Consider the following 27,038-nt stretch of genomic DNA (forward strand, 5'->3'; position numbering starts at 1 on the left):
TATACAATCGCGATCCAGCCCCTGTCACCCTGTGCACACGGAGCTAACTCCATTATGCCTGGATTACTGCTTCGGCTTCCTGACCTTTGACTCCATGATCCTCCTAAAACCCAAGTCAGGTTGGGGCATCCATCAGTTCAGAACCCATCAGCCTTCCCCACCTTAGAACAAACCCCAGCAGCCACACTGCACTCTCAGTGTTCTGAGCAGCCTCTTGTCACACTGCGTGTTTTCACACGTTAGGTCTAAGGGCTAAAAAATGGTGCCCTACGGCTGCAGGCACTAGGGGTTTGTCCCACTAATGGCTTTGTAAGGCTCCTTGCGCAGAGCTTTTCTTCTGCCATCCATCTTCAGTCTCAAGGAGTGGGGACCATCACATCTCACCCTAACCTTAACCTTCAAGAGGCCCCACTCAGGATGGGCTTCCTGCCCTGCAGCTGGTGAAGCTTTAAGTTGGGCCACTTCAAGTTCAAATTCTCTGAGTTCAAACTGAACTCAGAGGCGGCACTAAATATGAAGTTTAAATGGGAGATGCTTAGCCCAATGCAAAACACATAAGAAATTGAAGCCATTTGGTTTTTATTGTTAAATTACTACAAGCTATTGGTGCTGGTGGTTGGAGGGGCTGAAGGTAGCCAGAGATGCCAGCGATGATTTCTCCAAATTTGAAGGCCAAAAATGATCTTCTAGGACTGTTTGCTTTGTGTACATGAAAATAATAAGCAATTTTTTCTAACACACATCATAGTAAGATGGGACCTAACCCTTTCGATATCCCACACTGCCTCTTTTTCTCAGGCCTGAAGACAACTGGGCCAGCCCCAGAGGTGTACAGATTAGAAACTGGGTGAGGATTTTAAAAGAGAGAGGCATAAAAATCAGGAGGAAGTAAAGGGGAGTGAATGGTGGGCAAGGATGGAGGTAAGGACAGGGAGAGAGATCAGGGTCAGAAGAGGCTGGGGAGGGAGAGGAAAAGGGAAATGGAGAATAAACGGGTAGGGTTTATGTCCCCAAGTTATTTATCACTGCTATAATAGTTCACCTTGACAGAGAGCTTACTGAGTCCCACTCTCACTGGCATCATCAAGCACTCTCAGGTGTGGCCGCCCTTCCCTGGCCACGTTCTCTGGCCCCACATTCCTGCCTTTTGCTGTCACCCAAGCCAAACTTTTGTCCACAAGGCCCCAGTAAATTGCTATCCTAGAGTTGTCTTTGTCTGATCTCAGTTCACCTCTTCCCTCTGGCAGCTGGTTCTCATCCACCAGGACGTGGTTTTTCTGAAACACCACTAAAAGTTACACATTTTTATAAATAGAGGCAGACTTGGAAGCCAGAAAGTTGGGAATTCCAGGTTACTTTAGAGCAAATTAAACAATCAAGAATGGTCACATCTGAAACTTAGGAAAGAGAATGGAAAGAGTGGAGGTCACAGTTTGGGGTCCTAATTGTATCTTCTGGGGCTAGGAGAAGCTGACAGAGCAAGGACCCCTCTGTGGTCAAGGCGTCTCTGGGAAGTTGGGGCCACAGTGCCCCTAGTGCAGTGTTATTAGATGGGTTCATGCTAGGAAAAGCACCTACTGGCTGAGTGACCTCCTGGCAAGACACTTCCTTCTCCCATGGTCCTGCACCTGTCCCTGTGCATGTGTTTCTGTACACATTTGCTATCTCACCAGCATGTTTCGGGGGGAGGGCCGCTGCCCTGGGTCTGTGTTGGCAGTGCTGACCAGCAACCCAGGGGAAAACAAAACTGGCCCTGTGGCCTGAGGCACTGACTAGCATGGTCACTCTCCCCGAAGTGGACCCCTCAGCTCAGGGGCCCTGAGCAAGGTTCTACCTACTATGCCTGAGACTTTGCTTTGCTTCTTCTGGGCTCTCAGTGCAAGGAACCCTGGGAATTCTCACTCCTGCAGAAAACAACCCTGTGCCTGCCCCAGGAGGACAGCCCATGCCTGCTGCATGCTGTGACCGCTGGGCACGTTGGTAGCTGGCTCCCACCCAACCACGGCTCGTGGCCTAAATATAGCGCATGCAGCTGGCTGTTGTTGTACTTGGAGCTGCTTGGCTTTGACCTGGCTTCCTGTATGGTCACTGCGAAGGGCCTGAGGGCAGAGGGCTGCTGCTCACCTCTGCACCTGACCAGGAGGTCCCTTTGCAGCTGTGGGCACCCGAGCTACCATGCATGACCATGTCTGGCATCGTTAGTCCCTCCACCAGTCACCTGGTTGGGCTGGGTCAGCCTTGGCTTTGTTCCTGGGAGCTCAAGGCCCGGATGTGTCCCTGGTACATGGCTTTGTTTTGATGGTGAAAGATCTTTAACCTATTTTCTGGTAGACACTCCAAACAAGCAGCAAAGTGTTATTGCAGCAAAAAAACAAGCTGCTTTTGATTCCTCTGGTCATTTGTTCTGAACAAACAACCTTGTTTTTCCCAAGTTCAGTCCTTTTGCAATCATGTTGATCTTATCCAGTGATGTTTATCATCCTGGCAGCAGGTTCCCTAGGCTGGCTGGGAGGACAGTGCAACCTAAAAGACAGCACTTTCTGACAGAGATCTTAGCTTTACCTTGGATACCTGGACTATACGAAGCATGAGGAGTATATGGAGCCACAGTGTGAACCAAATTAGACAAAGTGGTACCCCCAACCAGCTGCAGCCGCAGCTCTGACAGACCAGCAGCTTTCCTGAGAACCTCTAGTCAAAAGCCTTGCAAACTCCTCCAAACACTGCAGCAAAAATGATCCCCTTTTCTGTGCAACTTGAAGAGACTTTTCCGAGCCATGATATTCGTATCTATTTCCAAAGTGACACTCATCTGAAAAGCCTTTAAATCATACTTTAACAATTGCAAAAATATATACAACTGACCAGGCTGGTGGTAACAGGGGGTTTCCTGCTCAGATGGCATCCAGAGCCCCGGGTCATGGTGCCTGGGCAGGCAGGGGCTTGGCCTGCCACACTGAAGACTGCACCCCAGCCAGTGCCATGCAGCCTCAGCCTTGGTCCACAGCCTCCTGGCTTCTCTCTGCTGTCTGGCCAGCTGCTCCTGATGATAGTTCTGAGACAGGCCGCCTGGGGCTCCATCTCTGTCCCTTGGGCATCTATCCATTACCACTCAACACAGGACAGGAGTGGTCCATGCCTGAGACACAGGTGCAGAGTCAACTTACCCAGGGCTGCTGCCTGGTGTGATCCCATCCTCTCCTATGCTCCTCCCTGGATGGCCTGAGCCCCTTTGGGTGCTCAGAGCCTGCAGTTCAGGGTAGCCCTGCTGCTCAGCCACCAGCAGGCCCCTGCAGTATGTCCTCCTCTATGTCTCAGGCCACAATGGTCTCAACTGGGCATGGAAGCAAGGAGTCTGTCAGTGTCAAGTGGTGGCTGCATACACTGTGATATAAAAACTTCCAAGAGCTGGGGCCACAGTGGACACACTGAGAGGCAAAGACAAAGACAGCCTGGCCCTCGTGTCCACAGCTCAGCTCAGCACAATTTTATTGAGCCCTATGAAGTCACTCTGTTGGAGAGGACAGGCAAGCACACTGCACTCCTTGACCACAGAGCTGGTCCAGGGAGCCCTGGTGCCCACAACACACCCAGAGTCTCCACACCGTGAAGTGCTCCCTGATTCTGCCCTATCCTGAGCCTGTGTGGAGCTGCTGCAGCACTGATACAGAATCTCTTCCATCTCCACAAGCCTTTGTAGTTTCTCTGGGAATCCATCACCCTCAGACCTCAGTAAAGGAAAAGCAGGGGCTTCAATTTGCAGTTTTAGACAAACATCCGCACAGCTGTTATCAACTGCTATAGAGTTTTGCAAAGCCTTCTTCATTCAGTCCACAAATTCTCCACCAATCAGCAAACACATTGTTCATTGTCTGGCCCCTAGGAATTCAAAACCCTGTCTCCCCAGATGGGTCTTTCTCCTCATTACCACACTCTGATGGAAAGTACTGAGTCACTCCCACCACTGTAGCAGAGGTACACAGACATCCCTGGGGCTTCGAGATGGGGTGAGCCCTGCGTTCCAGAGCTCAGCTGCCACCATTCCCATGTTCCCCCAGAGCCGTGGGGCCTCCTCCCCATGGGCTCAAGTTGATACTTGCTCCAGTTGTAAGTGTCTTTGGGTCTCACTGTGCACAAAGACTGACTCTGCAGAGAGATGGGAGCAGTGTGATCTTGCTGGTGACCCAACCTCTGTGCTGCGGTGCAGGGCTGTGGCTTTGAGGGCCAAGGTCGCCATGGGGAAAAGAGGGGTGGAACATGGCTTTCCACAGCAGGGCCCTGAGTGGCAGCAGGACACAGGGATAGACAAGGCTCTCATGGCTCCTGGGTGATGAAGGCATGGCTGGTGGTCTGTGTTGGGTGCTGCCCTCCTTAGCAGGGGGTGTGACATGCGTAGGACTGGCCACATTGCTCAGCCAGAGAATGAGGCTGGTGCCACGGCTTTAGGAGTGCTCACTCCCTAGGCCACTTCCCGTGCAGCCCCTGGCTGAAGTGCCCCTGGCTCCCAGGGACTGAATCTGTCCCTTGTGTGCTCCCAGGGGAGCGGGGCCCTCTGCACTTAGGCTTTGACATATAAGAAGCATGGGCTCTGGATTCCACAGGCAATAGTGTGATCAGAGTGACCAGTCAGCCTAGCCATTGGGTTCTGTGGCACTTGTGGCTGGGGCAGTAGATGGAGCGGCACCAGTGGCTACTTGGCCTCCACCAGCTGTGCCAGACGCTCTAGCATTGTGAGACGCAGGGCTTGGAACCTGCAGGGAGATGGAAACAAGAACTCACTGAGGCTGGGAGAGAGCAGAAAGAGGGGCACATAGGTGCCTGGCCCAGGGACTGGTGCTCCCAACACTGTGTTTCCTTTAGCAAAGAGGAGCAAAGTCTACTAGCTTCTGTGAGGAACTATTATCAGGGCTGTAGACTGCACAAGCAGCAGGCAGGGTACAGTACATTCTATTCCTTAGACGCCCTAGTAGAGCTGGGAGGTGCCAGGGTGTGCAGGGCGGTGGTAGGGATTAGAAAGCTCATGTTCCAGCCTGAGCTCTGCAAATAACCTATGCTGCACCCTTCTTGGCCAGAGTTTCAGTGTCCTCTGCACTCTGGAGTCTGCCCAGGGGACTTCTGGGTTCTTTCTAGCTCTAAAACTCCAGTGGCCTGACCAGTGCTGCACTAGGAGGTTCCCTCTGATGGGGTCCCCCGAATGGCTCTCTGGGTAGTTGACTGCATGGGTGGGGTGGGGGTCACTCGAAGCTGGATTACAAGCCAGACTCTTTCAGGCCTCCAGTGAGCAGCAGTCCTCTCCTTCCCGCAGGGCAGATACTTTCTGGGTGTCTGTCTGTGCTCTGCAGCTGAGTCACCTGCAGAACTGGAAATCTTCACCCAGTGGGGACTGCATGCTTGCCTCTGCCTTGCTGGGTGACCATCCTAGGTCTGGGTGGACAGCAAGCCTGGGTGGGCAGTCTGGGCTGCATCCCCTCTGTTCAGGCAGCTGTTACCCCAGAATGCTATCAGCACCAACCTTGGGGTGCCCGCCCGGCAGTGGGGTGCTCTGTGTGCCCAGCCCAGTGTCAGGACCTATGGCTGGCTGTGAACTGCCACTTACTTCATGGTCAGTTTGATGATTTCTCTCTCTTCCTCTTCTTTTAATTTTTCAACAAAACTGTCCAGCACAGGCATTTCAAACTTAATATACTGAGCAACCTAGAAAATCCAAGAGCATTTTGATATACTTTATGCAAGAAGTCCAAGTATGCTTTCCTCTCCTCCTGGCTTCCACAGGGGCAAGGCCACCAAGGCCCCAAGTCCACGGAGCTGCAGCTGCCCCCTTTCCATGTCCCCTGTTCCCTCTGTACAGACAGAATGAAATTTCTTTATCGCACAGGCAAGGCTTATCCCCAGAGGAAGCCTAGAGCAGATTACAAGAAAGGCACTGGGTTCCTGAGGGCAGGAGTGGTAGGAACTGATTCTAACAATGGAAGAAATCCGACCAGCCAGTGGGGAGGCCCAGGGAGACAAAGCTCGACCCTCTCCTGGGCCCCAGCCCCAGCCCTACAGGATGCTGAGCCAACTTAGGGAGCATAAAGTGTGTTAGGGCCCAGCTAAGGAATGCCACCCTCCCACCCCCACCCCGTGAGAGGCTCTAATAAAACCAGGCACCCTCTGGTAGAGGAAACAGCATTCCATACTACAGATGAAAAAGAACGGGCCTTGGCTTCCTAGGACCCAGGCCCATCTTGGCCTAGGCCAGCCAGGAAGATAGCTCCACATGGGACATCACCACTGAAGGCCCAGCTGTCCAAGGCCACCTTCCCGCCTCCCCCACCCCATGCCCCAGATCTCCAGCCTCAACTGCACTCACGTCATGGGGAACCTCCTCGCCCAGGTCTGCCTCCATCAGGAAGATCTTGACAATCTTCTCGCAGGGCCCATGCAGGATCCTGGAAATCAGCGGGTACTCACAATCCTTCAGCTTTGTCCGCTCTGAAATAGAAGGCCACTCTCACAGCTCACAGGATGTTGGGGCAGTCTCTTCCCCAGGACAGGAGCCTAAAGGGCAATGGGCAATGAGAGGCTCCCTAAATCTGCTGCCCCCAGAGATGGAGAGTCTGCCGAAGGACAGCAGAGCAGGCCATCCCATGCCAGCCACCTCAGTGCAGGGTTATTGCAGTGACTGTGAAGCACAGACGCAGAGAAAGCTTGGTGTCCTCTTCCTACCTGCCTCAAGGCAGGGCAGAGTTTGTCAGCAGGATGTCCCCTCTCTCCATCAGGAAGTAGAGGAATCTGTCTTCAGAGACAGCTTGGGACCCTCACCCACTCAAAGTATGCAACAGAAGAATCTCCATTAGGAAGCCTGCTAAAAACAAGCCCTGTCCTCATCTGTCACATGCATCCTCGCCTCTACAGTGTCACCGGGAGACATAGCTCATCTCCTATGTCCCAGCCCCTCCTTTGCCACATCTAGGGATCATCCACTGGCAACACTGGGTGAAACCAGCTATGCAGCAGCAAATCTCCTCACTAAACCTCAGGGAAGCAATCCTGTCTGCCCTGCCCACCCCACAGCCCTGAGCTCCCGCAGGGTCACTGAGTGAACCACAAAGGATGAGGTGAATAATCCCCCAGAGTAGGGGCCTCTTTGAGGAGCAGGAGGCTGTGACCCCGCCAGCCTGCAGCTTTGATGCCCAATGCAGGCTACGATTCAGTGTCCCTGAAGTAGAACCCCCTGGGAAAGGCATCCCTGAGACCCCAGCCCCTTCCCACCTCTCCAGTCCCTGTGCCCCTCTCTGAAACTGAAGCCCTCAGCCTCTTGATGGCACACTCTGACCTGAATGAAACTGTCTGATTTGCAGGTGTCCCTGGGCTCTGCAGTGGCCTGTGAACTCAGGTTCTCCCATCCCTCGGGTCTCTGTCTCGGGTTCAGCTAACTTACAGGGCCATGGATAGAAGGAGAAGGCTTTGTTGCTTTCTCAAGCATCACCCAGCCAAGGCCCCCTGGGACAGAGAGGAGCAGAGGGGTAGGAGATGGAGGCAGGAGACATGGGCTGGGTGCCAGTCTGGTAAATGGCACTGAGGGGACCTGCCGGTTCTAGTCTGCAACTCAGCCTCACAGCCCTGCACAGGCCCCAGACAGCTGGCCAAGTTCCCATGAGGTGGACACAACCTCCATTTTATGGGATGGGAATTCTGAGAGGGATGAGCATGGTGGAGGAGCAACATGGTCCAGGAGAGAGGTAGGGGCTGCCAAGGAGCTGGGAGCTGGCCACAGGGACACGGGCATTCAGCTTTCCTGCTGCTCAAGCAGAGGCTGGTACTCACCCCCAGACTCGTGGACCACATAGAGTGCAAACTCCCCAGGGCCATCTTCCACCTGCACAGAGGCCACAGCAATGAGACCTCAGGGGTTTTTTTTTGTTTTGTTTTTGTCTTTGTCTTTTTGAGACAGGGTCTCGCTATGCAGTTCAGGCTGGCCTTGAGCTCACTTTGTAGCCTAGGCTAGTCTCAAACTCACAAGGATCCTCCTGCCTCAGCCTCCCAAGTGCTGGGATTACAGGCATGAGCCACCTTGCCCGGCTATGAGACCTCAGCTTTGTGAACCAAGAGGAAATAGACAAACCCTGGCACAAACTCAAGTACCCAGGACCCAGCCTGCTCTGCCTGAACCCCAGGGCCCTCCTTGTAACTCGGTAAACCCTGCCAGCCTTCCACCCTCCCCTTCCCAGCCCACCACCCAGCAAGGCGCCCACAACCCTGGAGCAGCACCCACGCCGTGGCCCACTCACCCTGAACTTGTTGAGCAGCAAGGTAAGCACCTGCTGCGTGGTCATGGTGCTGTTGACCCTCACGTTGGTGACAGACCCATAGGCAGGGGTGAACACGGAGGTCTGTGGGAGAAGGGTGGCTCAGGGCAGGTCCAGAGGGGACATGAGCCAATGGTATGGTGCCCTCCTCTGGGCACACTGTGCCCTCCATGCCAGATTTGTCCCCCACCCAGGGTGCTCAAGGAAGCTGTTGCAGGGCATCTTATAGAGGATGCTAGGAGATGCCCACACCCCATGGCACCCGGGCCAGCTCTCTGCGCAGCCCAGGAACCAGGCCATGGAGGTGATTCACGGGATATGGTGCTGGACTCCTCTCACTCTACCCAGCAAGTCTCCACAAGTCTGCTGATCCCAAGGCCCAAGGTCCCCTTCTGTCCTCTCCTCAACCTTCTCCCAGTGGTACGGAGCAGAGCCTTGGGTCCTACTGCAGCAGCCCCAGTGCGTCCCATTTCCCTTAGCCCATTTCCTCCACCTTTCCTATTGCTGACCAAGGTGCCACCTTCCAAACCTGATTCCCCAAAGTGTGGCACAGGCCTAGCTTCATCAGCCTGCTGTACTGTGTCCCCTGCCCCTCCCTGGTGCAGCTCCTGAACCAAGTCAGCACTGGGTAGAGAACACCAGGGCACGTCCTCCACACAACACAATTTGCCAGAGCACGTGGGAAAACCATGGTTCATCTGTAGGCTTCCACAGCCATGCTGTGCCACCCCAGCTCCCCAGTTACACACACAACACCAGGGTTCCACCAAGCACCCTGGGCTTCCTCACAGTTTTGGAGGAGGCTCATTATAGTTGTGTGTGTGTGTGTGTGTGTGTGTGTGTGTGTGTACACAGGCGCATGTGTGTAGAGAAGGAGAGAGAACTCAAAAAGAGTTTCGCACATGCTAGAGAATGTTCCACCACTTAGCTACTTCCCCTGCTCTTGGTCTGGAACATGCAATCTTTTTGCCTCGATGTCCTGAGTAGCTGGGATCAAGGTGTACACCACCACACCGAGCATTTGTTCTTGCAAGTATTGTGCTTTGGTCCATGAGACTCTATACAGCTGGTCCACAGATAGGATAATTCACTGCACAATTTCTTAGTTTCATGATGATGTGAAAACAATACACATTGAACTGCGAGTTGTGTAATTGAATCTTTTCCCAGGCTCGCTGGGAAATGTGCTGGGAATGTGCTGCAGGATTGTGGCTCCCAGTGCAGGCAGTGGCAGCCAGTCACAGGCCCACCCATCAGCCACAGGACCACTCCAGGGACAACCAGGACCATAGTCACTGCAGCATCCAGGGAGGCTGTTTGGTAGGGTGGGCAGATGGGATGCACCTTTATCTGAAGGTATTTTAAATCTATGCTGACTGCATGGGACCTACCTCATTTGAAGTCGAGGGCATTCGTACATGAAGTCACCCGGGACATGGCCTGTGTTGCACAGTCCTCAGTACCCACCTTCTGGACAGTGCCCCTGCCAACACTGTACATGCACTCTCTGATTTAACCCTCGATGCAGCCTCTGATGTACCTAGAACAAGTCCCCTTTTCTCAGAAAGGAAACACAGGTGGGGAAATCAGAGAGCTGGTCAGGATCACCCATCTGAAAGGACAGCTTCATGACCAAGAGTCCTGGGATGTCTGATACCCCAGGGGTGGTAAGAGAAGCCTGTGCACCAGAGCTGAACCCCAGTTTCATGCATCTTGGAGCAAAGTTCTCTTTTTTCTAAGAACACAGAGAGGCTACACCCAAGAACATGGTCTTTGAAGATGTTTGAGGATTTCTTTAAAACAGCATGTTAATATTTACTCAAACACTAACAAATGGTGCTTAAGCCTTCACAGACAAAATGTCATTGAGAACAGTATTTAAAGGACACCCTCTGGCCTTTCTGTGGCCTCACTACAAAGTTTGCTGGGGGCCAGGTTCAGGAAAAAGGGCAGTGGTGCGATGGGACAGTAGGGTACCTCAACTTGCCAAGCTGCGAGCTTTCTCCTAAGGTCTTGCATACTCCCAGAGTCACTTGAGGAGTCCCTGCAATGTCTGCCCTGCGCTGCTGCTCCTGCTGAAGTGACCCCTAGACATTCCCCCTCCCCCACCCATATGTCATCCAGGAGGGCAGCTGCCCAGCTGGGAACCCCTGCTCCGTTTCCCAGCGAAGCAGGATACAGCCAGCCCAGGCCCAGAACACTGGGTCCGGCCTCACCCAACTGCCACTCCTTCCATTTATAGTAACAATTCCTTCTCTTTACAGTGCCTGTGTTTTCAGAGTGATGTCATAGGGGAAGGCAATTGGTTCCCAAGGTCAGGACAATACACACTTGGACAAAAGGCAGTGCTGGGAACCCAGCCCAGCCAGGTTCTCTGGGAACAAACAGGGCCCCTGCACACTCCATCTGGTCTCACTCTACTAGGGCAGGGACACAGGATACATGCTGTTCCCATGAGACGGTTTCCTGGCTTGGAGAAACCTCCTAGAACTGGCCTCACCGCAGATAAACTTGGCATCTCCGCCTGCCTAAATCCCCAGGGCTTGGAAAATGGACAGATGGTGGTGGGTGGTGGGTGGTGAATAGTGGGTCTTGAGTGGGACTCTTTTGGGGGTGCAACTTTGGGCAAGGTGGATCTCCCCTAGCCACGTGGGAATGTCACCTTGTGATTGTAGAAGTGCCCATTGATGGAGAACCGGTGCCGCCGGATCCGCTGGGCCTCGCCGGGCGTGTGGCGCTTGGGTCGCCTCTGGATCATGCCACTAGCATCACTCTTGGTCCGCATCAGCTGGGGGACCTCCTCGTCTTCCTCTGGGGTCCCTTAAGGGAGAGAGGGATGAGCACTTGGCTCCTGGGTCACTCCTGCAGGAGGCTGTGCCAGGGGATGGTGGAATTCCAATCTGCAGAAGGACAGGATCACCATGCCACAGCCTCCAGTGTGTTGCAGCCCAGCAAGGGTCCTCTGGGCACTATTCTGGGGCAGGTCCTTCCCTGAGTGGTGAGGGAAGGACCCAAAGGGACTGGAGAGGTTCTGGATCCTGGAGTGCATGGACCAGGTCCTACAGTCTGTGCTTGGGCTGAGGCTCCTCCTCTGTGCATAGTGACGCAGAGCAGGACACTCAGGCCGCTGACACTTTTCCATTCTGTGAGGAGCTTCCTTGGTGAGGATCCGAGAAGTTGCCCTGAAGATTAATTGAATGCTCCTGGCTGTTCAGCAGGCTGCTCTCCCACCTGCCATGTCCCCATGTCCCCTTTCCTGCTCCTCTCGGAGTAAGACACATCCCAGCACCTCGAGGGCTCCACTTACCTGAGCTGTCCCTGGAGACTGCAGCCTGGCTTGAGGCCTGGGCATTTGTCTCCTGGGCAGTGACTCTGCAGTCCTGAGCAGAGGACTCCTTCCTGAAAGGGACCATTGCAATGTTCAGGTGACCAGGCACAAACAGGCAACTCAGCTGAAGGAGGAGTACCCCCCCATGCCTGGGGCAGGACACAGGTGACCACAGGGTGGAGGCAGGTGAACTTCCAACAGGAAGGGAAGGTAAAGGCTTCCTGGCCCTTTCCGAGAGAAGCATCCTGGCCTACTGGGCTGTGACCTGGGGACACACACATAGCTGGCGACCTGTTTTGAGCTGCGCTCAGCCAGGTCAGCATCAGTGCAGCCAAGTGCCTGGAGGCTCCAAAGGGCTGGGAGAGTTGGCAGAGACAAGGCCAGGACCCAGGCCAGGGAGCCCAGTGATGGTGTGGGGAGGAGTTGGGTGTGGTCCAAGCACAGGGATGCTGGGAGGTCCTGGGGCTGTGGCCAGCCTGCCTGGGACAGTCTTCCCACCTCCGGGTAGTCTTCCTCATGCCCCACGTGTGTGCAGGGAGGAGGGACTCAGCTGTGCAGGGTGTAGATGGACAGCAGGAGTCCCTGGACAGGGTTGGGCTGTGGGCTTCCCGGGTGGAAGGTGAGGTGCCCAGGGCTGGAAGGCATCACAGAGGTCCTAGCCCACCCTGTCCTGGGACTCACAAGGGGCAGCTGGGCCGTGCAGGCAGCCACAAGGAAGCAGGGAGGTGCATGGGTTCCCGGTCATCCTGCATCTGGAGGCGGATGGGCCGGCGGAGCCCCCAGGCAATGTTGAGGAGCCCCTCGATGATCAGAACCCCTTCCTCCTGTGGGAAGCTCTGGTTAGCTGCACCCCCTGGGTCACCATCCCCCTCCCTTACCCAAACACACACATGTGACGTGCCCAGGGGCCGGGAGGGAGTACTGAGCCAGGTGTCCCACAGAAACTGGCAGCTGCTCAGAGGCACGTCCACACTGTGGGCAGGAAGTGCATCCCGGGGAAGCTCAGCCTGGCCTCTGCCCACACTGCGCCAGGCAGATTCGGAGCTCCCCTGACTCTCTCCTCACTGGCATGGGACTCTCGTGAGCAGAGGGACTCTGGGACTTCATCCCCTCTGGCTGAGCTGCCATGTGGGTCTCACAGTTTGCTGGTAACTGTTTCTAGTTTCAAACATGCGCCATCCACAGAGGAAATCACCTACTTTAGGGTTATCAGCAACACACTCGGCTTTCTGATATGACCTTGCACTGTTTGCCAAGAAAGAAACCAAACAAGAATCGCTGGGAGCTCCTTTTTCCTCTTTGGTACTATGGTTTGAACCAGGGACCTTAAGACTGAGCTGTATCCCCAGCCTGCCCACCCTCCCCTCATCTGTGATCTCTTCTGGCCCAGGGCACCAGCTGCTTTTCCAGAACACCGCTACCTCCTGCAGCCCAGGGGTGAACCCTTCATGGCCGGTCAAGTGTCCCCGAGCCTGGTGTCCAGGGTGGGCTGGAAGGGGGCTGAGTCCTATGACTGAGCTGCCTGCACCTGAGGTGTTCAGTGGGCCAGGATCCCTAACCAGAGGCTCTGAGGCCAAGGCAAAGGAGGTGGTTGTCCCTTCTCCCAGGGATCAGTGGGCCCAGAGGCCAGCACCATCCTTTCCTCTTTGCTGGGCCCTGTGTATCATCAGAGGGGGCCACCACGGGTGGGAGCAGTCATCCACATCTGTAATCACAGCAAGGAAGGAGGCTGAAGCAGGGGGATCACAAGTTTAAGTTCCGCCTGGACAATTTAGCAAGACCCTTTCTCAAAATTAAAAAAAAAAAAAAAAAATGAAAGAGGGCTGGAGGTTGAGGTGGGTTCAAAGGGCAGTACCAAAGAAAGCAGAGTGTGGGGCCGCACATGCCGAGGCTGGGCTCTGAGAGACTCCAAGGGAGACCTGGGCTGCGGTGGAGGGCAGGGGAGGCCCTAGGCAGGGAGGGTGGAGGTTGCCATGGGCAGCCTGAGGGGCAGCTGTGCTGGGTCGTGCTGAATGTCCCTACACAGGATATTCCTGTGCCCCCACCCACCCACCTCCGCCTGCCCCACCCACATGGAGGGGCCACGCTAGCCTAAAGCACTCTCTGACCAAGTCGGGAAGGCTGGGCCAGGGCAGCGTCTGCCAGGCCACAGATCACAGGATGGGGAGGGCACACAGGCGGTGGCAGGACTGTCACCTGGGTCTCCTGAGCCAGGTGCACTACGCCCAGGAAGGTTGTGAAGTTCCTGTATCAGAAGCCACTCCAGGGCTTTAAGTCCTCTTCCTCCCTGCTGAGCCTCTTGGTTAATTAGCTCATGGGTAAAGAGCCAGAGCCACCCACACAGGCTGCAGAGAAGCATGAGGCAAGGGGCTTGCCAGGTACACCGAACCCCGGTCTGCTCTCAGGCACCCACAGGGAAGCCTCCCAGGTCCCATGCACTTGAGGTCATCACCTTCCCCTCCTTGCATTGGAACCCAGGGTTGATCTAACCCTTGTGTCTGGGCGGATTGCCCACGATCAATCGTGGGAATGGTGGTCTCTCCACTGCACATCCCCACTTGGGGGCACAGACAGGTGTGGCCCAGATGTGCTCTTGGTGAGCTGCAGGTGAGCTCCAAGTCAGCTCTGGGCCTGTCTGAGAAGCACATGGTGCTGGTCCTCAGCCATCTCCCGGGCGGTGGTCACTCTGAACTTCCCAACTTTGCTGTGGCGCCCCATCCGGCACCCCCAACACAGGTGCTACAGCCAGGACAGAGCGTGGAAGCCAGAAGGCAGCCCTCCTCCAGATCCTGCGGAGTCCTTCACCGGCTGGGGCGTGAAACCCAGCGTCCTCACCAGGGTCCTCTGTCCTCCTTCTGCATGGGCCAAGTGAGCAACCCTGCTGGCCTGGCTGTGTCTTGCATATTCAACCCAGGCCTCTGCACCTGCACCCTTATTTCTCATTTTCACAGGGAAGAGATGGTGTTTGTCACATCTCAGGGAGGGACAACTGCAACCACCCGGCCCTGGGGTACTCCGATTGCTCCATGCAGCCGTCCACAGTGCCTGCAGCCCCAGCACCTGTGCACTGGTGATGTGATGGTCCCCTCGCAGGGCCGCCGTATCCTCAGTGCCAGGCACAGAAGCAGCTGGTCTGTAAGGGCACCTTACCTTGAGGGTACCACACCTGCAAGGGCTGCAAGCCAGGAGCAGACCCTAGCAGGCTGCCACCTGCTGGGTATATGGCTCTTCTGGGCCTGGGAGCTGGAGGGACTTCTCACTGTGTAGTGAGAAGCGCCCGGGACAGGCAAACCCTAAGCAGCCCTGAGGGCCAACAACATCCCAGCTGTCCAGAGGCTGCTGCAGGCCGCCCAGATGCCCCGCCCACCAGGCTGTTTTCCTCTGGGCGGCTCCCTTCCCAGCACAGCTATTTCTGGCCCAGTGACAGTAACTGAAGGCAGGAGGAAAGGTATAAAAGCAGCTGAGGGCCTCCACTATTCAGCAGGGGGAAGTCTTTGCCTGCCACAGTTGTCTGCCTTGCAATCCACCCAGACACAGCCTGGCTTTTGATTCCAGCTCAGGACCAGACTGTCCTTACTGTCACCTCCCTGCACACCAGGTCTCTGGTCTCCAGGTAAGACAGAGCTGCTGCCTGGAGCTTGAGGGAAGTACAGGGCACCCCTGGCCAGAGCTCCCAGCCTCAGTGTGGTACAGATGGCACCCAGCAGCAGGGGCAGCAGTGGAGGGCACAGTGGAGTCTGCTGGGGGCTCGTACAGGGTGCTATTTTGCATATTTCCTAAACGTCCCTGACAGGGTGTCTACATATGGGTGGGCAAGTGGAGGCTTAAAGAGGTGCCTTTTCCCAAGTCTCCAGGTCAGTTAAGAGGCAGATCTTGGGGGGTTTATTACTGTTATTTCTTGATTTTTTTTTCAGCACTACTGGGTATTGAACTCAGCACCTTGGTGCTAAGCTACATTCCCAACCCTGTTTTATTTTCTCTGACTCACATATGTGTACTTGGGGTCTCTCATGGGTGCCAGATCTCGGATGCAGAGATGACAATGCCAGAAGCAGGAGGAGAGCTCTGTTCACAGAAGTGACGAGCCTGGCCTGGGATCTGAGGGCGGGCACACGGGAGGAGCGGGACGGCATGGCAGGCCCTCACCCTTGTGCGCCTTGGCCAACAGGTCACCACTATGCGGTCTCGGCTCCTGCTGTCAGTAGCCCCGCTGCCCACCATCCGGGAGACTTCAGAGGAGATGCAGCCCACAGACCCAGGGCAGGAGCCCCTGGCTTCTCCCAGCCTGGAGGACTACGTGAGGTCTATCTGCCAGCTGGTGCAGCCTACTGCCATAGTGGATAAGGTCACTATCCAGGGCGGACTCAGCCGACCCCACCAGGCAGCTCAAGACAGAGACAAGAGTCCTCTGGCTTCTTCCCCCCAGGAGATCTGTGCTTCCTTCAACGGCCGAGAGCCCACACTGCCCTCTGCTGGTGCTACAGACCCACTGGACTGGCTCTTCGGAGCTTCCCAGGAAAAGCAGAGCAAGACTGACTCTGCCAGGCCCTGGAGCGAGCACAGACAGGCAGACAGCATCAAGGCCAGGACGCCAGAGGGGTCTCTGGTGACGCCGTTGCAGCATGGGCACCACAGTGCCAGCCTGCAGAGCCGGACTTTCTCAGCCTCCCACTGCAGGCCCCGACCCAGCAGCATCCTGCACACTGTCTACTCACAGCTCCCTGTAATCCACGAACTCTGAGCCTCCTAATAAAGGCTTCCACCCCCACAGCAGCTGTCCCTGTCATCTCCACCCTCCTTGCTGTCCATGGGTCCTTGCAGGCTCCCAGAGGGACCATTGGGGTCCCAGTCCTCAGTGAATTCCATATATCCTGCAGGGTGAGAGGGTGCTGCTACCATTGGCTCTGTCTCTGCTGGCTGAGCACCCTGAGCAATTTGGGGGTCTCTGCCCCTTGCTTTCTCATGGTGGGTGGAGGTAACCAAGGGACCCATCACAGACACCTTTGAAGTGAGTGCACCACCATGCTCTGAGGGGCAGGAGACACCACAGGTAGGGAGGCTGCGGAGCAGGTCCTGGGCACCCCAACCTTGGCCCACACTCTTAGGGTATGCACATGGGCTCTCAGCAGAGGCTCCACTGGGTACACCAGGGGACCCTCCTGCCTCTAGCTTGTAAGTCCTATTGTGGTCCTTGAGAGTCCCCAGGTTCAAGGTCAAAGCTCCACTCAAATAGCCCCAGGGTATCAAATCCTGGGACCTGGTAGCCTGGTCTTCACCTGCCCCATGCCCAGTGTCCTCGCTGAAGGGTCCACTCTTGGCTGTGAGCTCAGTGCGGGATCTTGTCTGGCCCAGGTCTGTCCACATGTCCAAGCCCAGATGTCTCTGATTACTGGAAGCCACTAGCAAGAAGGGAGTACACGTGGGGCAGGGGCAGTGGGACTGCCTTCACCAGGGAGGTGAGGGTCAGGACCCAGGATGGCCGGAGGGGCAGTGAGGAGAGGGCAGAGCTGTGTCTGCCCACTGGGTCTTTCTTTATGTGTGAGCATGGTTATCCCCACTGCCCGAGACTTGCTGAAGGGTTCTGTCCTCTTGTACATGTCCCATACACTAAAGAGAAAGCTTCACCCTTCTTTATCTGTAAAGTGAGGACAGCAGCATCTGCCCTCACCCCAGGGCAAGGAACTGCACAGTGAATGTGGGGTGCTGAACACCTCCACAGCAGCCTCAGACCTGCAGGTCCCTGACCTTCAGCAAACGCAGTCACGAGGAGAATGGGCCTGGCTGGTGAGCCAGCACACTGTCAGCAGACCCTCCATGTTCCGAAACCACGCTGTAAAGTGGGGGCTGGTAAGGTACCCCAGGCTTAGGGCTCCTCAATGTCCCCTGGTGTGAAAAAGTTGACCCAGGAGAGTCCTAGGCTCAGGCCAAGAGACCACTCAGCTCACAGGATGCCAAGTGCCAGGCACCCCCACAGATCACAGAGAGAGTGGGAGGAGGGGCTGCAGCAGAGCCCCAGCAGCCAAGGGCAGAAGAGCCCAGCAGAGCTCCTTCCCCTCCTGCTGAGCCCTCTGTGGGAGCCTGCTGTCACTGTCACCATCACCACCACTGGCTGTTGCAGTAGGAGAGGCGGGGCCACAAGCAGCTCCTAGAAAGCAGATGTGCCAGGGGTCAGCTGCTCACACCAGGGCCCAGTGATCTCTCCAAAGGCAGAAGAGAGACCAGCCATCCTCCGGCAGGCAAGACTGAGTGTGTTACACACTTATGGCCACCAGGGGGAAGTCATGAGCCTCTGCAGCATGCCTGCCTGTCCAGGCTCCCACTGCCCTGTGGGTGATGGGTCACATCCACAATGCAAATAGACATCAGCCAGCCTGTGGCAACCTGCACAAGGCACAGATGCTCTTAGCAGCTCACCTCAACAGTAGGACAAACACAACTGTCCCAAAAGCAGGGTCACAGTGAGCGCGGCTGGTGTCTCCATCTCTCCCATAGGAAAATGGGAGAAGGGTCACATTTGTCCTTGGATACTCATCACCCCCCACACTCTGCTGACACTAGACAGGGGAGTGCAGGAGAAGGACCCCTTGTTCACAGACTGGGAGCGCAAAGCCAGGTGCACCTCAGCTCGGTGACCAGAGCAGCTTTGTTCAATGACACTCAGTAGAGATCCCAGGACCTTGACCCTTAAGGCCAATGACAGCTTTGCTAGGCTATGAACAACTAGGCTCAGATTTCAAGGCCACACTAACTCCAAGATGACCATGGACTAAAGACTCCAGCTGCAAGGGTCTTGTTTCTTTGCCTGGAAAATGATTATTCTGACATTGTAGAACTTTTGTATCACAATAACTGAAAGAGAGACAACATGTGGGGTGCCCTGGGATGACCCAGAGGGATGTCTGCCTGCCAAGGGAGGCCAGTCTGGGGTGGCCATGGAGTCCGTGCCTAGTGCTGGGGGACTCAGGGGTCCCAGAGCCCCAGGACGTCCCAGGTTTGCAATGGGTGGGCCAGCGGCCTCAGTGAGAGTCTAAGGAGTGGGGTGCCCCAGAACCAGCCCTCCTCATCAGCATCTGCACTCTGATCCCCCTGTTGTAAAAGTGGTGTCACCACAAAAAGGCATGCACTTCCTTGCTGGGAACCCCTGATCTGTGAGGGCTGCAGAAGGCTCCTGAAAGGGACTTTCCAGCTCAGTGGAGGTCACATCAGGCTTCCACCTTTCCTCCAGGGCTGGGAACATGAGAACCCCACCATAAGTAACTGCCTACACTGCAGGCTGCCAGGAAGGCCAAGTGGATCCCATGCACAATTGCAGAACCAGACTGGGTGCGGTTTCCGGCCCAGCTCCCCACATCTTTCCTAAGAGGTGGTGCTCTGAGGAATCCCTGGTGCCACGCACAAGCTCTCACTCATGGTTTTCAGGCCAGACCTGCCACTGGAAGGCCTGAGGGGCTAGATACCCTGGGCCTGGGCAGGAAGAGGGAGGAATCCACACTTCTCCCTGCATCCCCAGGCCTCAACACCAAAGTTCCTGGCACAGACACCATACAAAGGACCACCAGAGCCTTGGAGGGGCCCAGGACCCAGAACAAAGCCCAGCTAGGGGATTCTCTGACCACAGCAGGCTCCCACAGGGTCTGCAGTGGGCCACAACTTCTCCCTTGGCAGAAGCACAAAGATCAGAACCCCGTGGCCCATTCACCATACTCTAAGAGCTGCCCACACAGGGAAGAAAGGAGTCAGAGGAATCCGAGATGGCCAGGCAGTGGGTCAGAACCCTGGGAGAGGCAGGGTGGCACTGGGGCAGGTGGCATAAGACAGGCAGTGGGGGGACAGATGAGGAAGCTGTCAGAGTGCTGCCAAGGCCCAAGTGGGAGGAAACTAAGGGGAAGTGGGCATGAGGTCTGCACCCTTCTGGGTTGGCACAGGCGGCCTGGGTCACCTGCCCAGAGACCCCGAGCAGGGAGCTCTGTGGTGGGACCCATGACACCAGTGCCTACTGGGTGCCCTGTCTGGTGCCTGTCAGGGGATGTGGGCTGCAAGTAGCTGATGAAAGATGGCCCTGATGAGGTCCCTGTGGGCTCCTGTTCCTACAGGTGACAGCAGACGGGGACCTGGACCTCACTGGCTGCTCAGATGCTAATGGCTGGGAATGTCCAGCTGCCAAGGCAATCTCCAGATACAAACCCACCACAGGGAGATTCAGGGAGTTAGACCCAGATGGGGCACAGAGCTGTGACCAAGGCTGCCAGAGATTAGAGGTGCACTGTGCTGGCTCAGTCTCTGGGCCTCTGCTCCTATGCCCTGAGGCACAGTCAGGAGCACAGCGGTGCCAAAGGCCCTGCCTGGCCTGGCCACAGTCTGTTACAGCCAAGGGCATCTCAAGGCATGGGAAACCACTCGTGGGCACCATCTCTAGCTTCTTTTGAAGTGGGGAAGGGTCTACTGTACCAGGCCACATCCATTGGGCAGCCACACACAGGATCCATGGGCTGCTGCTGCTTTGGGCTGGGGACTCCTCACACATCCACCCTGCCAAGCCCTGTGACCTGGAGTGGTCCGACACCCCACTTCCCAGTTAGGGGTGTCAAGGAGTAGGGAGACAGGTGTCCAGCAGGGTGGCTCACCTCTCGGTGTCTCAGCTGGAAGCTCCTGCCCTCATGGTAGCAGTTATAGGTCTTCAGCAGGCTCAAGAGCTCGGACCTGTGGAGGGAAAGACGGGGACATGTGAGTTACAAGGGCTGGACACGGTGCTTGCCTCACTGGCCACCCAGTAACACGTGCGCTTAGCCTCTCATCCTCCAGAAGGTATACGAGCCCTTAGACAGCAGGGAGGGGATGGGAAGGGTGATAATCCCAGGCAGAATGGTGACACTGATGGCCTTTGTGTCTTCCTCTCAGTTCCTCAAGGGACTTCAGGCTGGGGTTCCTGACATTTCCAAAGTCTTGCTTCCCCGAATTAACCCCTGCAAAGTCCCCACGTGGCTGCTGTGGGCACCAGGAGTTCTTGTTGCACCCCTGCCTGGGCTTTCCAAGGTACAGCTGAGGTGTGAGAACGTCAGGCTGAGGGAGGAACCTGGATGCTCTGGAGGACTGCGCTGCCTGCCCATGGGATTTTCCCAATGTGACAGGAGGCTGAGGCATGGGGACACAGCACAGGGGCAACCTGAGGTCTCCTAGCAGCCAAGTTAGCCAGGGACACAGCACACAGCAGTGGAGTGAGAAAGGCCAATGTCCCACTGACCTGGATTCCAGTTGTCTCTGCCAGCAGAAGCTCAGCACAGCATAACAAGAGCTAGTGCATTTTTATTCTGCACCAAGCCTTTGCCATTCAAGCATCCTTTGTAATCACCTGCAGTCACATGGGTTTGTGGCTTCCACACTGACCCCAGACCCTGCTGTGCCTCTGGGATAGAGCCTCCAACTCCTACAAGCAGCTCACAGCGGAGACAGTGCCCTGCCCTGGGCGAGGGGGTGTGGCCTGCATATGACATGGGAACCAAGGCTAGGGAAGAGATGTTTAACTCCTAGGCATCCTCCAGTCCACTTGGAGACAAAGTTTTTGGCAGTGTGTTTTACGTGGCATTGATCTTGCCATGGTGATTGTGAGTTTTGGGCATTGTACTTACTCTTGTTCCACTGTTCTGAGCTCAGAATTTAATCACAAAGAGAGAGCCCTCTGGTGGGCAACAATGGGACAGGGTGGAGTGGAGCAGGCCTGCTTCCTTGGGGCACTCCATAGGGGACCTACGGGAGCCCATGGCAAAAGCTCACCATTCCAAGGGTGCTGTCTGGTCTTGGGGGCAGGGGGAGGCTGGAGCTGCCCATGCTTAGAAAGTACCTGAATGAAGAACTCAAAATCCAAGATAAAATGAAAAAGCTACCTTTCTTTGTTCAGAAATGGATGGGAAAAAATGCCCCAAACGTGTTTGTATAAAGAGAGCAAATAAAATAAGTAACGTAAAAAATACATCCATAAAATGCATTTTCTCATTAAAAACTGACAATCAGTTTTGAGTTTATTTTTTAACTGTTTAACATAAGTAGAGCAATGTTATCATTCAGGACTTAAAACAAATTAAACAGCATCACTTAAGAGCTGGTGCCTTTCTGCCTTCCTGCTCCCAGGGCCCAGGGACCCAGCCACGCCCCACCCACACCCTGAAGGGCCCTGGATCTCCAGAACGTCAGGACCCAGGGATGTGCGGCTGCAGGGAGAAGGGCAGCCCTGGGAGTCCTCCCCACCTGACCCCACCGCGCTGAGGCTCACTTCAGGATGGACTTGCTGTCACTGACGGGCACGTGGGAGCTGGAAGCAGAGTCTTCCTTCATCTTCTCTCGATGAGACCCAGAAGTCACCTGCGGGGAAGATGCAGAGGGTGCAGCGAGGTGAGTGGCATGCAGCCCAGCCAGGCAGCACCCAGCACACTCAGCCCTGGCACACTGGCTGGCTGCTGACCATGGTGAGGGTGGAGCTGAGGAGTCAGGTCCAGAGGCCCCACTCGGAACCCCTCCAGAATCTTGAGGTGTCTGGCTGTTTCCTAAACACTGCAGGCCATGCTCTGGCTGGGGATGCCCTGGGGATGCCTCATGACCACCCCACTGTCCTCCACAGCCACTCTTCTGTGTTCTTCCTTTCTGCAGCATCACTATCACTGTATCAAGGAATCCACTGTGCCCAAGGGGGCTAGCCAGACATGGATGGTGCTCCCCACATGCCAGAACTGGCATGGGCCTCCTAGGAGCCTGCAGGTCCAGCCCTCCCTGCATCTTCCCAAGCAAGGATCCTGTGCTCCTACTTCACAGCTGGAAAGGCAGAGTTGGGGACACGGCCCAAGCTCACTCAACAGGAGGCCAGCAGAGCCACTGTCTCCCAATCTGGAACCAAGTCTCTGCCCTGCTCCTGGTCAGGGACTTTGCCCCCGACCTTGCTCCTTCTGGACAGCGGGGTTGTCCAGCTCAGTACCTTGTGGCCCCCTGTGCAGCTGGCATAGTGTCTCTCCTTTCATACCATGGAGGGGGAGGCTCCCCCATCCTCCCGGCTTCCTTCAACAGAGCAGAGTGGGGGACCTCAAACACCTTACTTTACCTGACAGGCCTCTCCTGCTGCTTCCTCCTGTCTCCTCCAAATCACAGCATCTCCCACAGGCAGGGGCACCCCTCAACCCTCCATGGTACTGAGCCAAAAGTCAATGCCCTTCCCACCCTCATAAACCATGGACAGAATGGAGGTCATTTTAGGTACAATAAAAATACAGGCACACATTTCCACTGTGTGTGCCGCACACATTTCTATTTCCACCTCCCAGTTCACAGACAGATTTGCTCCCACAGCAGCTCCTAGTTACAGAGCACCGCTCCTGCACCATGCGGCCACCATGAAGTAAATAAGGGTGATGCCAGTGTTGATCTGACAACTGAGAGGGCAGCTATGTGACGGGGTGGGGTGGACACCAGAGGCCATGCGGGGCAGGGGATGCTTGGGTAGGGCAGGAAGGAGTGAGGCTTCATCATGTTACTCAGGGTGCCATGCTGTTTGCAATCAGGAATTATTTATTTTTAGAATTCTCTATTTCATATTATTGGACTGAGAGTGACATAGATAAGAGATCACGGCAAACAAATGCAAAAGGACCACGGTCTTCTGGCCGGGGCTCCTCTCTTATCAAGACTTCCTGCATACTGGGAGCTAGGAAAGTAATCTGCCTCTACCTCTCTCCTTCCAAGTCTCATCTAGGGGTCTGAGAGGTAGTGACATCAGAAGGTGACACTGGACACTGCTCCAGTCCTGGAGGGTACAGAGGAGGGGGACAGTGCTGCTCAGCCTCATGGACATGGGAGGGAAGAGAGAATCCAGCCCATCATGCCTGCTGTCACAGGCTGCTTGTAGCAAGACATGGTTGTGCCATGGGCCACAGAGGCAGTGTCCGCCCAAAACCCAGGCGGGGGCAGCTTCTGCCTACTGTGTTTGAGGAACTTCTGGCCCCCAAGAGCAGCTTCCAAAGACAGCTGAGGGCCGAGGAACTGAAACCTGGGTTCGAAATCTCTGCTGCCTGGCCAGGAAGAAGGCAGTGACAGGTCCCCAGCCCTGATCCTGGGGCCACCACTCTTGTGTGCTGTGCAGGCTGAGCCCCCTGCAGGGGCCAGACCTCTCTCCAGACCCCTGTGGGGTCCCCTCTGCTCTGCCACCTTCTCCTGACTCCCAGCCTCTAGTGTCCACCTCTTGGGCAGACTTTACAGGAGCTTGGGAACATGAAAGGGGGTGACAAGAAGGTGACCAAGCCTTTCTGCTTTACTGCTGTTCCTAGCACCACACACACGTCTCAGTAGGACCCTAAGTGTCTGCTGAGTGACTGTGTAAATATGAAATTCATAGGCTCCCTGACTCCTGATCTTCGAGTTATGCATATATAGCAGGATCATAAAATACATGTGTCCAGGGGCGAAGGAGCTGATGGGATTGAGGGATATGGGTCACAGAGGCACTTGGGAGCTGGGGGGCTCATGCTAGGTCTTTCACAAGGGTAGCAGGAATCTGGCTGCTCATGGGTTGTGTCTACTGCATGAGACATTAGCTGTGCCTTGAGTGATGATGTGACTGCCAGCTGTCCCTTCCCTCTGCAGCCAGGTGGGCTTGTGTGACCACTCCTGAGCTAGGGGCTGCACACATAAGTGTCCCAGGCCACTTCTAGGCTGGTGCACAGGGAAATTCTGTGCTCAAGAGACAGCTGCAGGAAAATGCTCCTAAAGGAGACAGAGGTGTCCGCCTCCTTTTTCTCCAGGCCACTTCTAGGCTGCACACATAAGTGTCCCAGGCCACTTCTAGGCCAGCACCAGTCTCTGCCATGGTGACTAAAAAGGCTGCATGTTCCCATTAGTGTGGGCACTTGATGGCCAGCTGGGTCCCTGGGTAAACTTAGATCAGAGCCCCGGGGCTACCCATACTGGATGTGCACTGGGAGAGAGACCTGGCCTCCACTGTGACAACCCATTGGTGTCCTGGGGATTTGTTACTGCAGCAAAACACAGCCCAGCCTGACGAGTGCAATCAAGACAACATGCTTAATATTAACTTAATATTTCGCATTTCAATGTGCCTAGAAATATCACCCAGCCAGACCAAATGTACTTTCAAGATGGACACACTAGTGGCAGCAGGGTATCCATTATGCACCTTCTGGCTGGTGTCATGACTCAGTTTACAGCTCTGGCCTTCTCCCTCAGCATATGGGACACACGTGACTGTGGGTAGGCAGCAGCTTCTTGCTAATAGCAGGCACTTCCCGGAGGACTCCGGGCTGGCAGCCACTGGTCCATGAGGTTCCACGTGGTCGCAGGCCTTCTCTTCTGAGCCTTCACCTTCCTGCAGGTGTGATGACAGCTCTAACCCTGTGGGTCTGACACCTTCCCAGCTTCCGAAGTGCTTGTTCAAATGTGGACTTTGCAATTCGGGTTAAATGGCCTGTTCCACTTGGCAGCAGGAGGGTGTCACATGATGGAGCCCAGTCCGCAGTCCCCGGAGCACCAGGTGATGCCGGGTGCTAAGTCCTGTCCTTCCTTGCTGGCCTCCAGCTCCTCCCTACAAAGATGTGGCCAGTGTGAGAGTCTCCAGCTGCAGGGGGCAGCAGTGGCCACTCAGAGGAGAAATCAAGAGGGCAGTCGAGGACCAAAGGACAGCTCTGGATGGCAGATGGCAGAGTGATAGGAGCAAGGCGAAGGGGCACAGAGGGCAGGCAGCCAGGCTATGTAGGGACAGAGTCTGGGACACCATCCCAGGAGCAGACAGGAGGGTAGGGAACAAGGCCCAGAGGGACGAAGGCCACTACCTTCAGCTCGCTGGGATGGAGTGCTGACCCACAGGAAAACAGCTCCCATTTACTTCTGAACCCAGTTGCCTGGCCCCACCAGGGTCACTGGTCTCTCAGGCTCTTTCCAGCCTCCACCCCTCATGGGCATCACACAACCAGTCCCTGAGCTCAGAACCACATGCAAATCCCTCCGAAGGGAACTCTGTGTTCACATCTCCTGTACACCGAGATGGTACACACACACACACACACACACACACACACACACACACACACAAGAAAGGAGGCGGACACCTCTGTCTCCTTTAGGAGCATTTTCCTGCAGCTGTCTCTTGAGCACAGAATTTCCCTGTGCACTGAGTAGGGCCACAGCTCAATCAACTAATCTGGAAATTAAACCCTCAGCAGAGCCCAGGGCATGGATGAATCACACTGGGGCAGAGCTGGAGTTGGGAGAGAACAGGCAGGGCTGGCTTGTCACTCCAGCACATATCAGGACCGCTGTGACACAGAGTGGACAGGCCCCTGGCTAGCTCCAGCCCCCACACCCAGCCAGCAGCTCAGCCTCCAGGGCTTCCCAGATGAGGACGAACTGCTCCCTGGGGAGGCCCCAGGCAGAGTGGACAGGCCCCTGGCTAGCTCCAGCCCCCACACCCAGCCAGCAGCTCAGCCTCCAGGGCTTCCCAGATGAGGACGAACTGCTCCCTGGGGAGGCCCCAGGCTGCGTGCTCACCACAGCCGCAGTCCCCAGCGAACAAGCAGAGGGTTGTTTTCACTTTCCACTTCAGTGGCTGCTCTGCCAGCCGTGGGCAGACAGACTGGGACGCATGGACAAAGGTCACCGAGGCTGGTTACAGCCATCAGGCCAGCCCTCTCTCCTTTGTTGTGGTCTTGGAGCTGAGAATCACAGAAGGAGGTGGCTATGATTCTTCAGGTCACTGCAGGCCCAGTTTCTATGGCCCAATTGGAAAGGGAGGAAAAAAGTCCAAAGACACGGGTTTCCGTGCAGCTCAGTTGAGTGCACTGGTGACTAGTGTCACCTCCCAGACTAGTGTCACCTCCTGCCTGGTCTAACACCCCTTCTTATGCACCATGGGGTGCACTGCTAGCAACGCCTCCCCCCCGCAACACACAGAACACCGACTGGTATCCAATTAAAATGTGCTGAGCTGGTCAGTCAGAACCTAGTGAGCATACTTGACACTGCCCAGGTCCCTGAGGAGCTGGGCAGCCCTGTGTCAGCCAGCGCAGAGCCAGGTGCAGGGGACAAGGAGCCTTTGAAGGGCCTCCCAGCACCTGTTACCAGCAAGTGGCAGGGCCTCAGCAGAAAGAAGCCAGCCACTTGAAGAGAGGCCTGTGGACATGGGAGAGCAAGCCAGCTGTTCGGCTGTGGACAGCTGCGACAGCTCAGCAGCTGCAGCCACTATCACTGTTCCATCCTGGTGTCCAGTCCCCCACTCTCCCAACCCTCTGTCCAAGTACATCCTGCAGCTGGTAAGATCCGAGGACACTACACTGAGTCTGGTGTGCCTGGAGGCCCGTGCAGGAGGCAGGGTGGGCTGACCATACCATCCAGGTGCCTCCACTGCATCCCCACACCCTCTGTAGCCCTGA

At 55.7% G+C, this 27,038-nt stretch overlaps 2 protein-coding genes across 3 annotated transcripts in view; one reads left to right on the plus strand and one right to left on the minus strand.

Moving 5' to 3' along the window:
- Nucleotides 1–562: 562 nt before the first annotated feature.
- The window catches only part of Rassf4 (Ras association domain family member 4), a 29,227-nt gene continuing 2,751 nt past the window's right edge, over nt 563–27,038 (minus strand). Inside the window, exons 2-12 of one of the 2 annotated variants that reach the window (XM_023563473.2) lie at nt 24,791–25,195; nt 21,887–21,975; nt 20,244–20,319; nt 12,301–12,443; nt 11,599–11,690; nt 10,954–11,111; nt 8,274–8,375; nt 7,810–7,861; nt 6,353–6,474; nt 5,597–5,694; nt 563–4,751 (exon numbers count right to left, since the gene is read on the minus strand). In XM_023563473.2, coding sequence (XP_023419241.1) covers nt 4,691–4,751; nt 5,597–5,694; nt 6,353–6,474; nt 7,810–7,861; nt 8,274–8,375; nt 10,954–11,111; nt 11,599–11,690; nt 12,301–12,443; nt 20,244–20,319; nt 21,887–21,948 — 966 coding nt within the window. In that variant the 5' untranslated portion in view covers nt 21,949–21,975; nt 24,791–25,195 and the 3' untranslated portion in view covers nt 563–4,690. The remainder of the gene's footprint in view (nt 4,752–5,596; nt 5,695–6,352; nt 6,475–7,809; nt 7,862–8,273; nt 8,376–10,953; nt 11,112–11,598; nt 11,691–12,300; nt 12,444–20,243; nt 20,320–21,886; nt 21,976–24,790; nt 25,196–27,038) is intronic. The other variant, XM_003466145.5, reaches the window with a different exon arrangement.
- On the plus strand, nt 15,027–16,389 carry Depp1 (DEPP autophagy regulator 1). The gene is made up of 2 exons (XM_005002038.4): nt 15,027–15,232; nt 15,788–16,389. The coding sequence occupies exon 2, from the start codon at nt 15,797–15,799 to the stop codon at nt 16,358–16,360; it is 564 nt and encodes a 187-aa protein (XP_005002095.1). The 5' UTR covers nt 15,027–15,232; nt 15,788–15,796; the 3' UTR covers nt 16,361–16,389.

The sequence above is a fragment of the Cavia porcellus genome, unplaced genomic scaffold (genome assembly GCF_034190915.1).
Source record: "Cavia porcellus strain 051 isolate PalLab524CR breed Dunkin Hartley unplaced genomic scaffold, mCavPor4.1 scaffold_23, whole genome shotgun sequence".
Classification (NCBI taxonomy): Eukaryota; Metazoa; Chordata; class Mammalia; order Rodentia; family Caviidae; genus Cavia; species Cavia porcellus.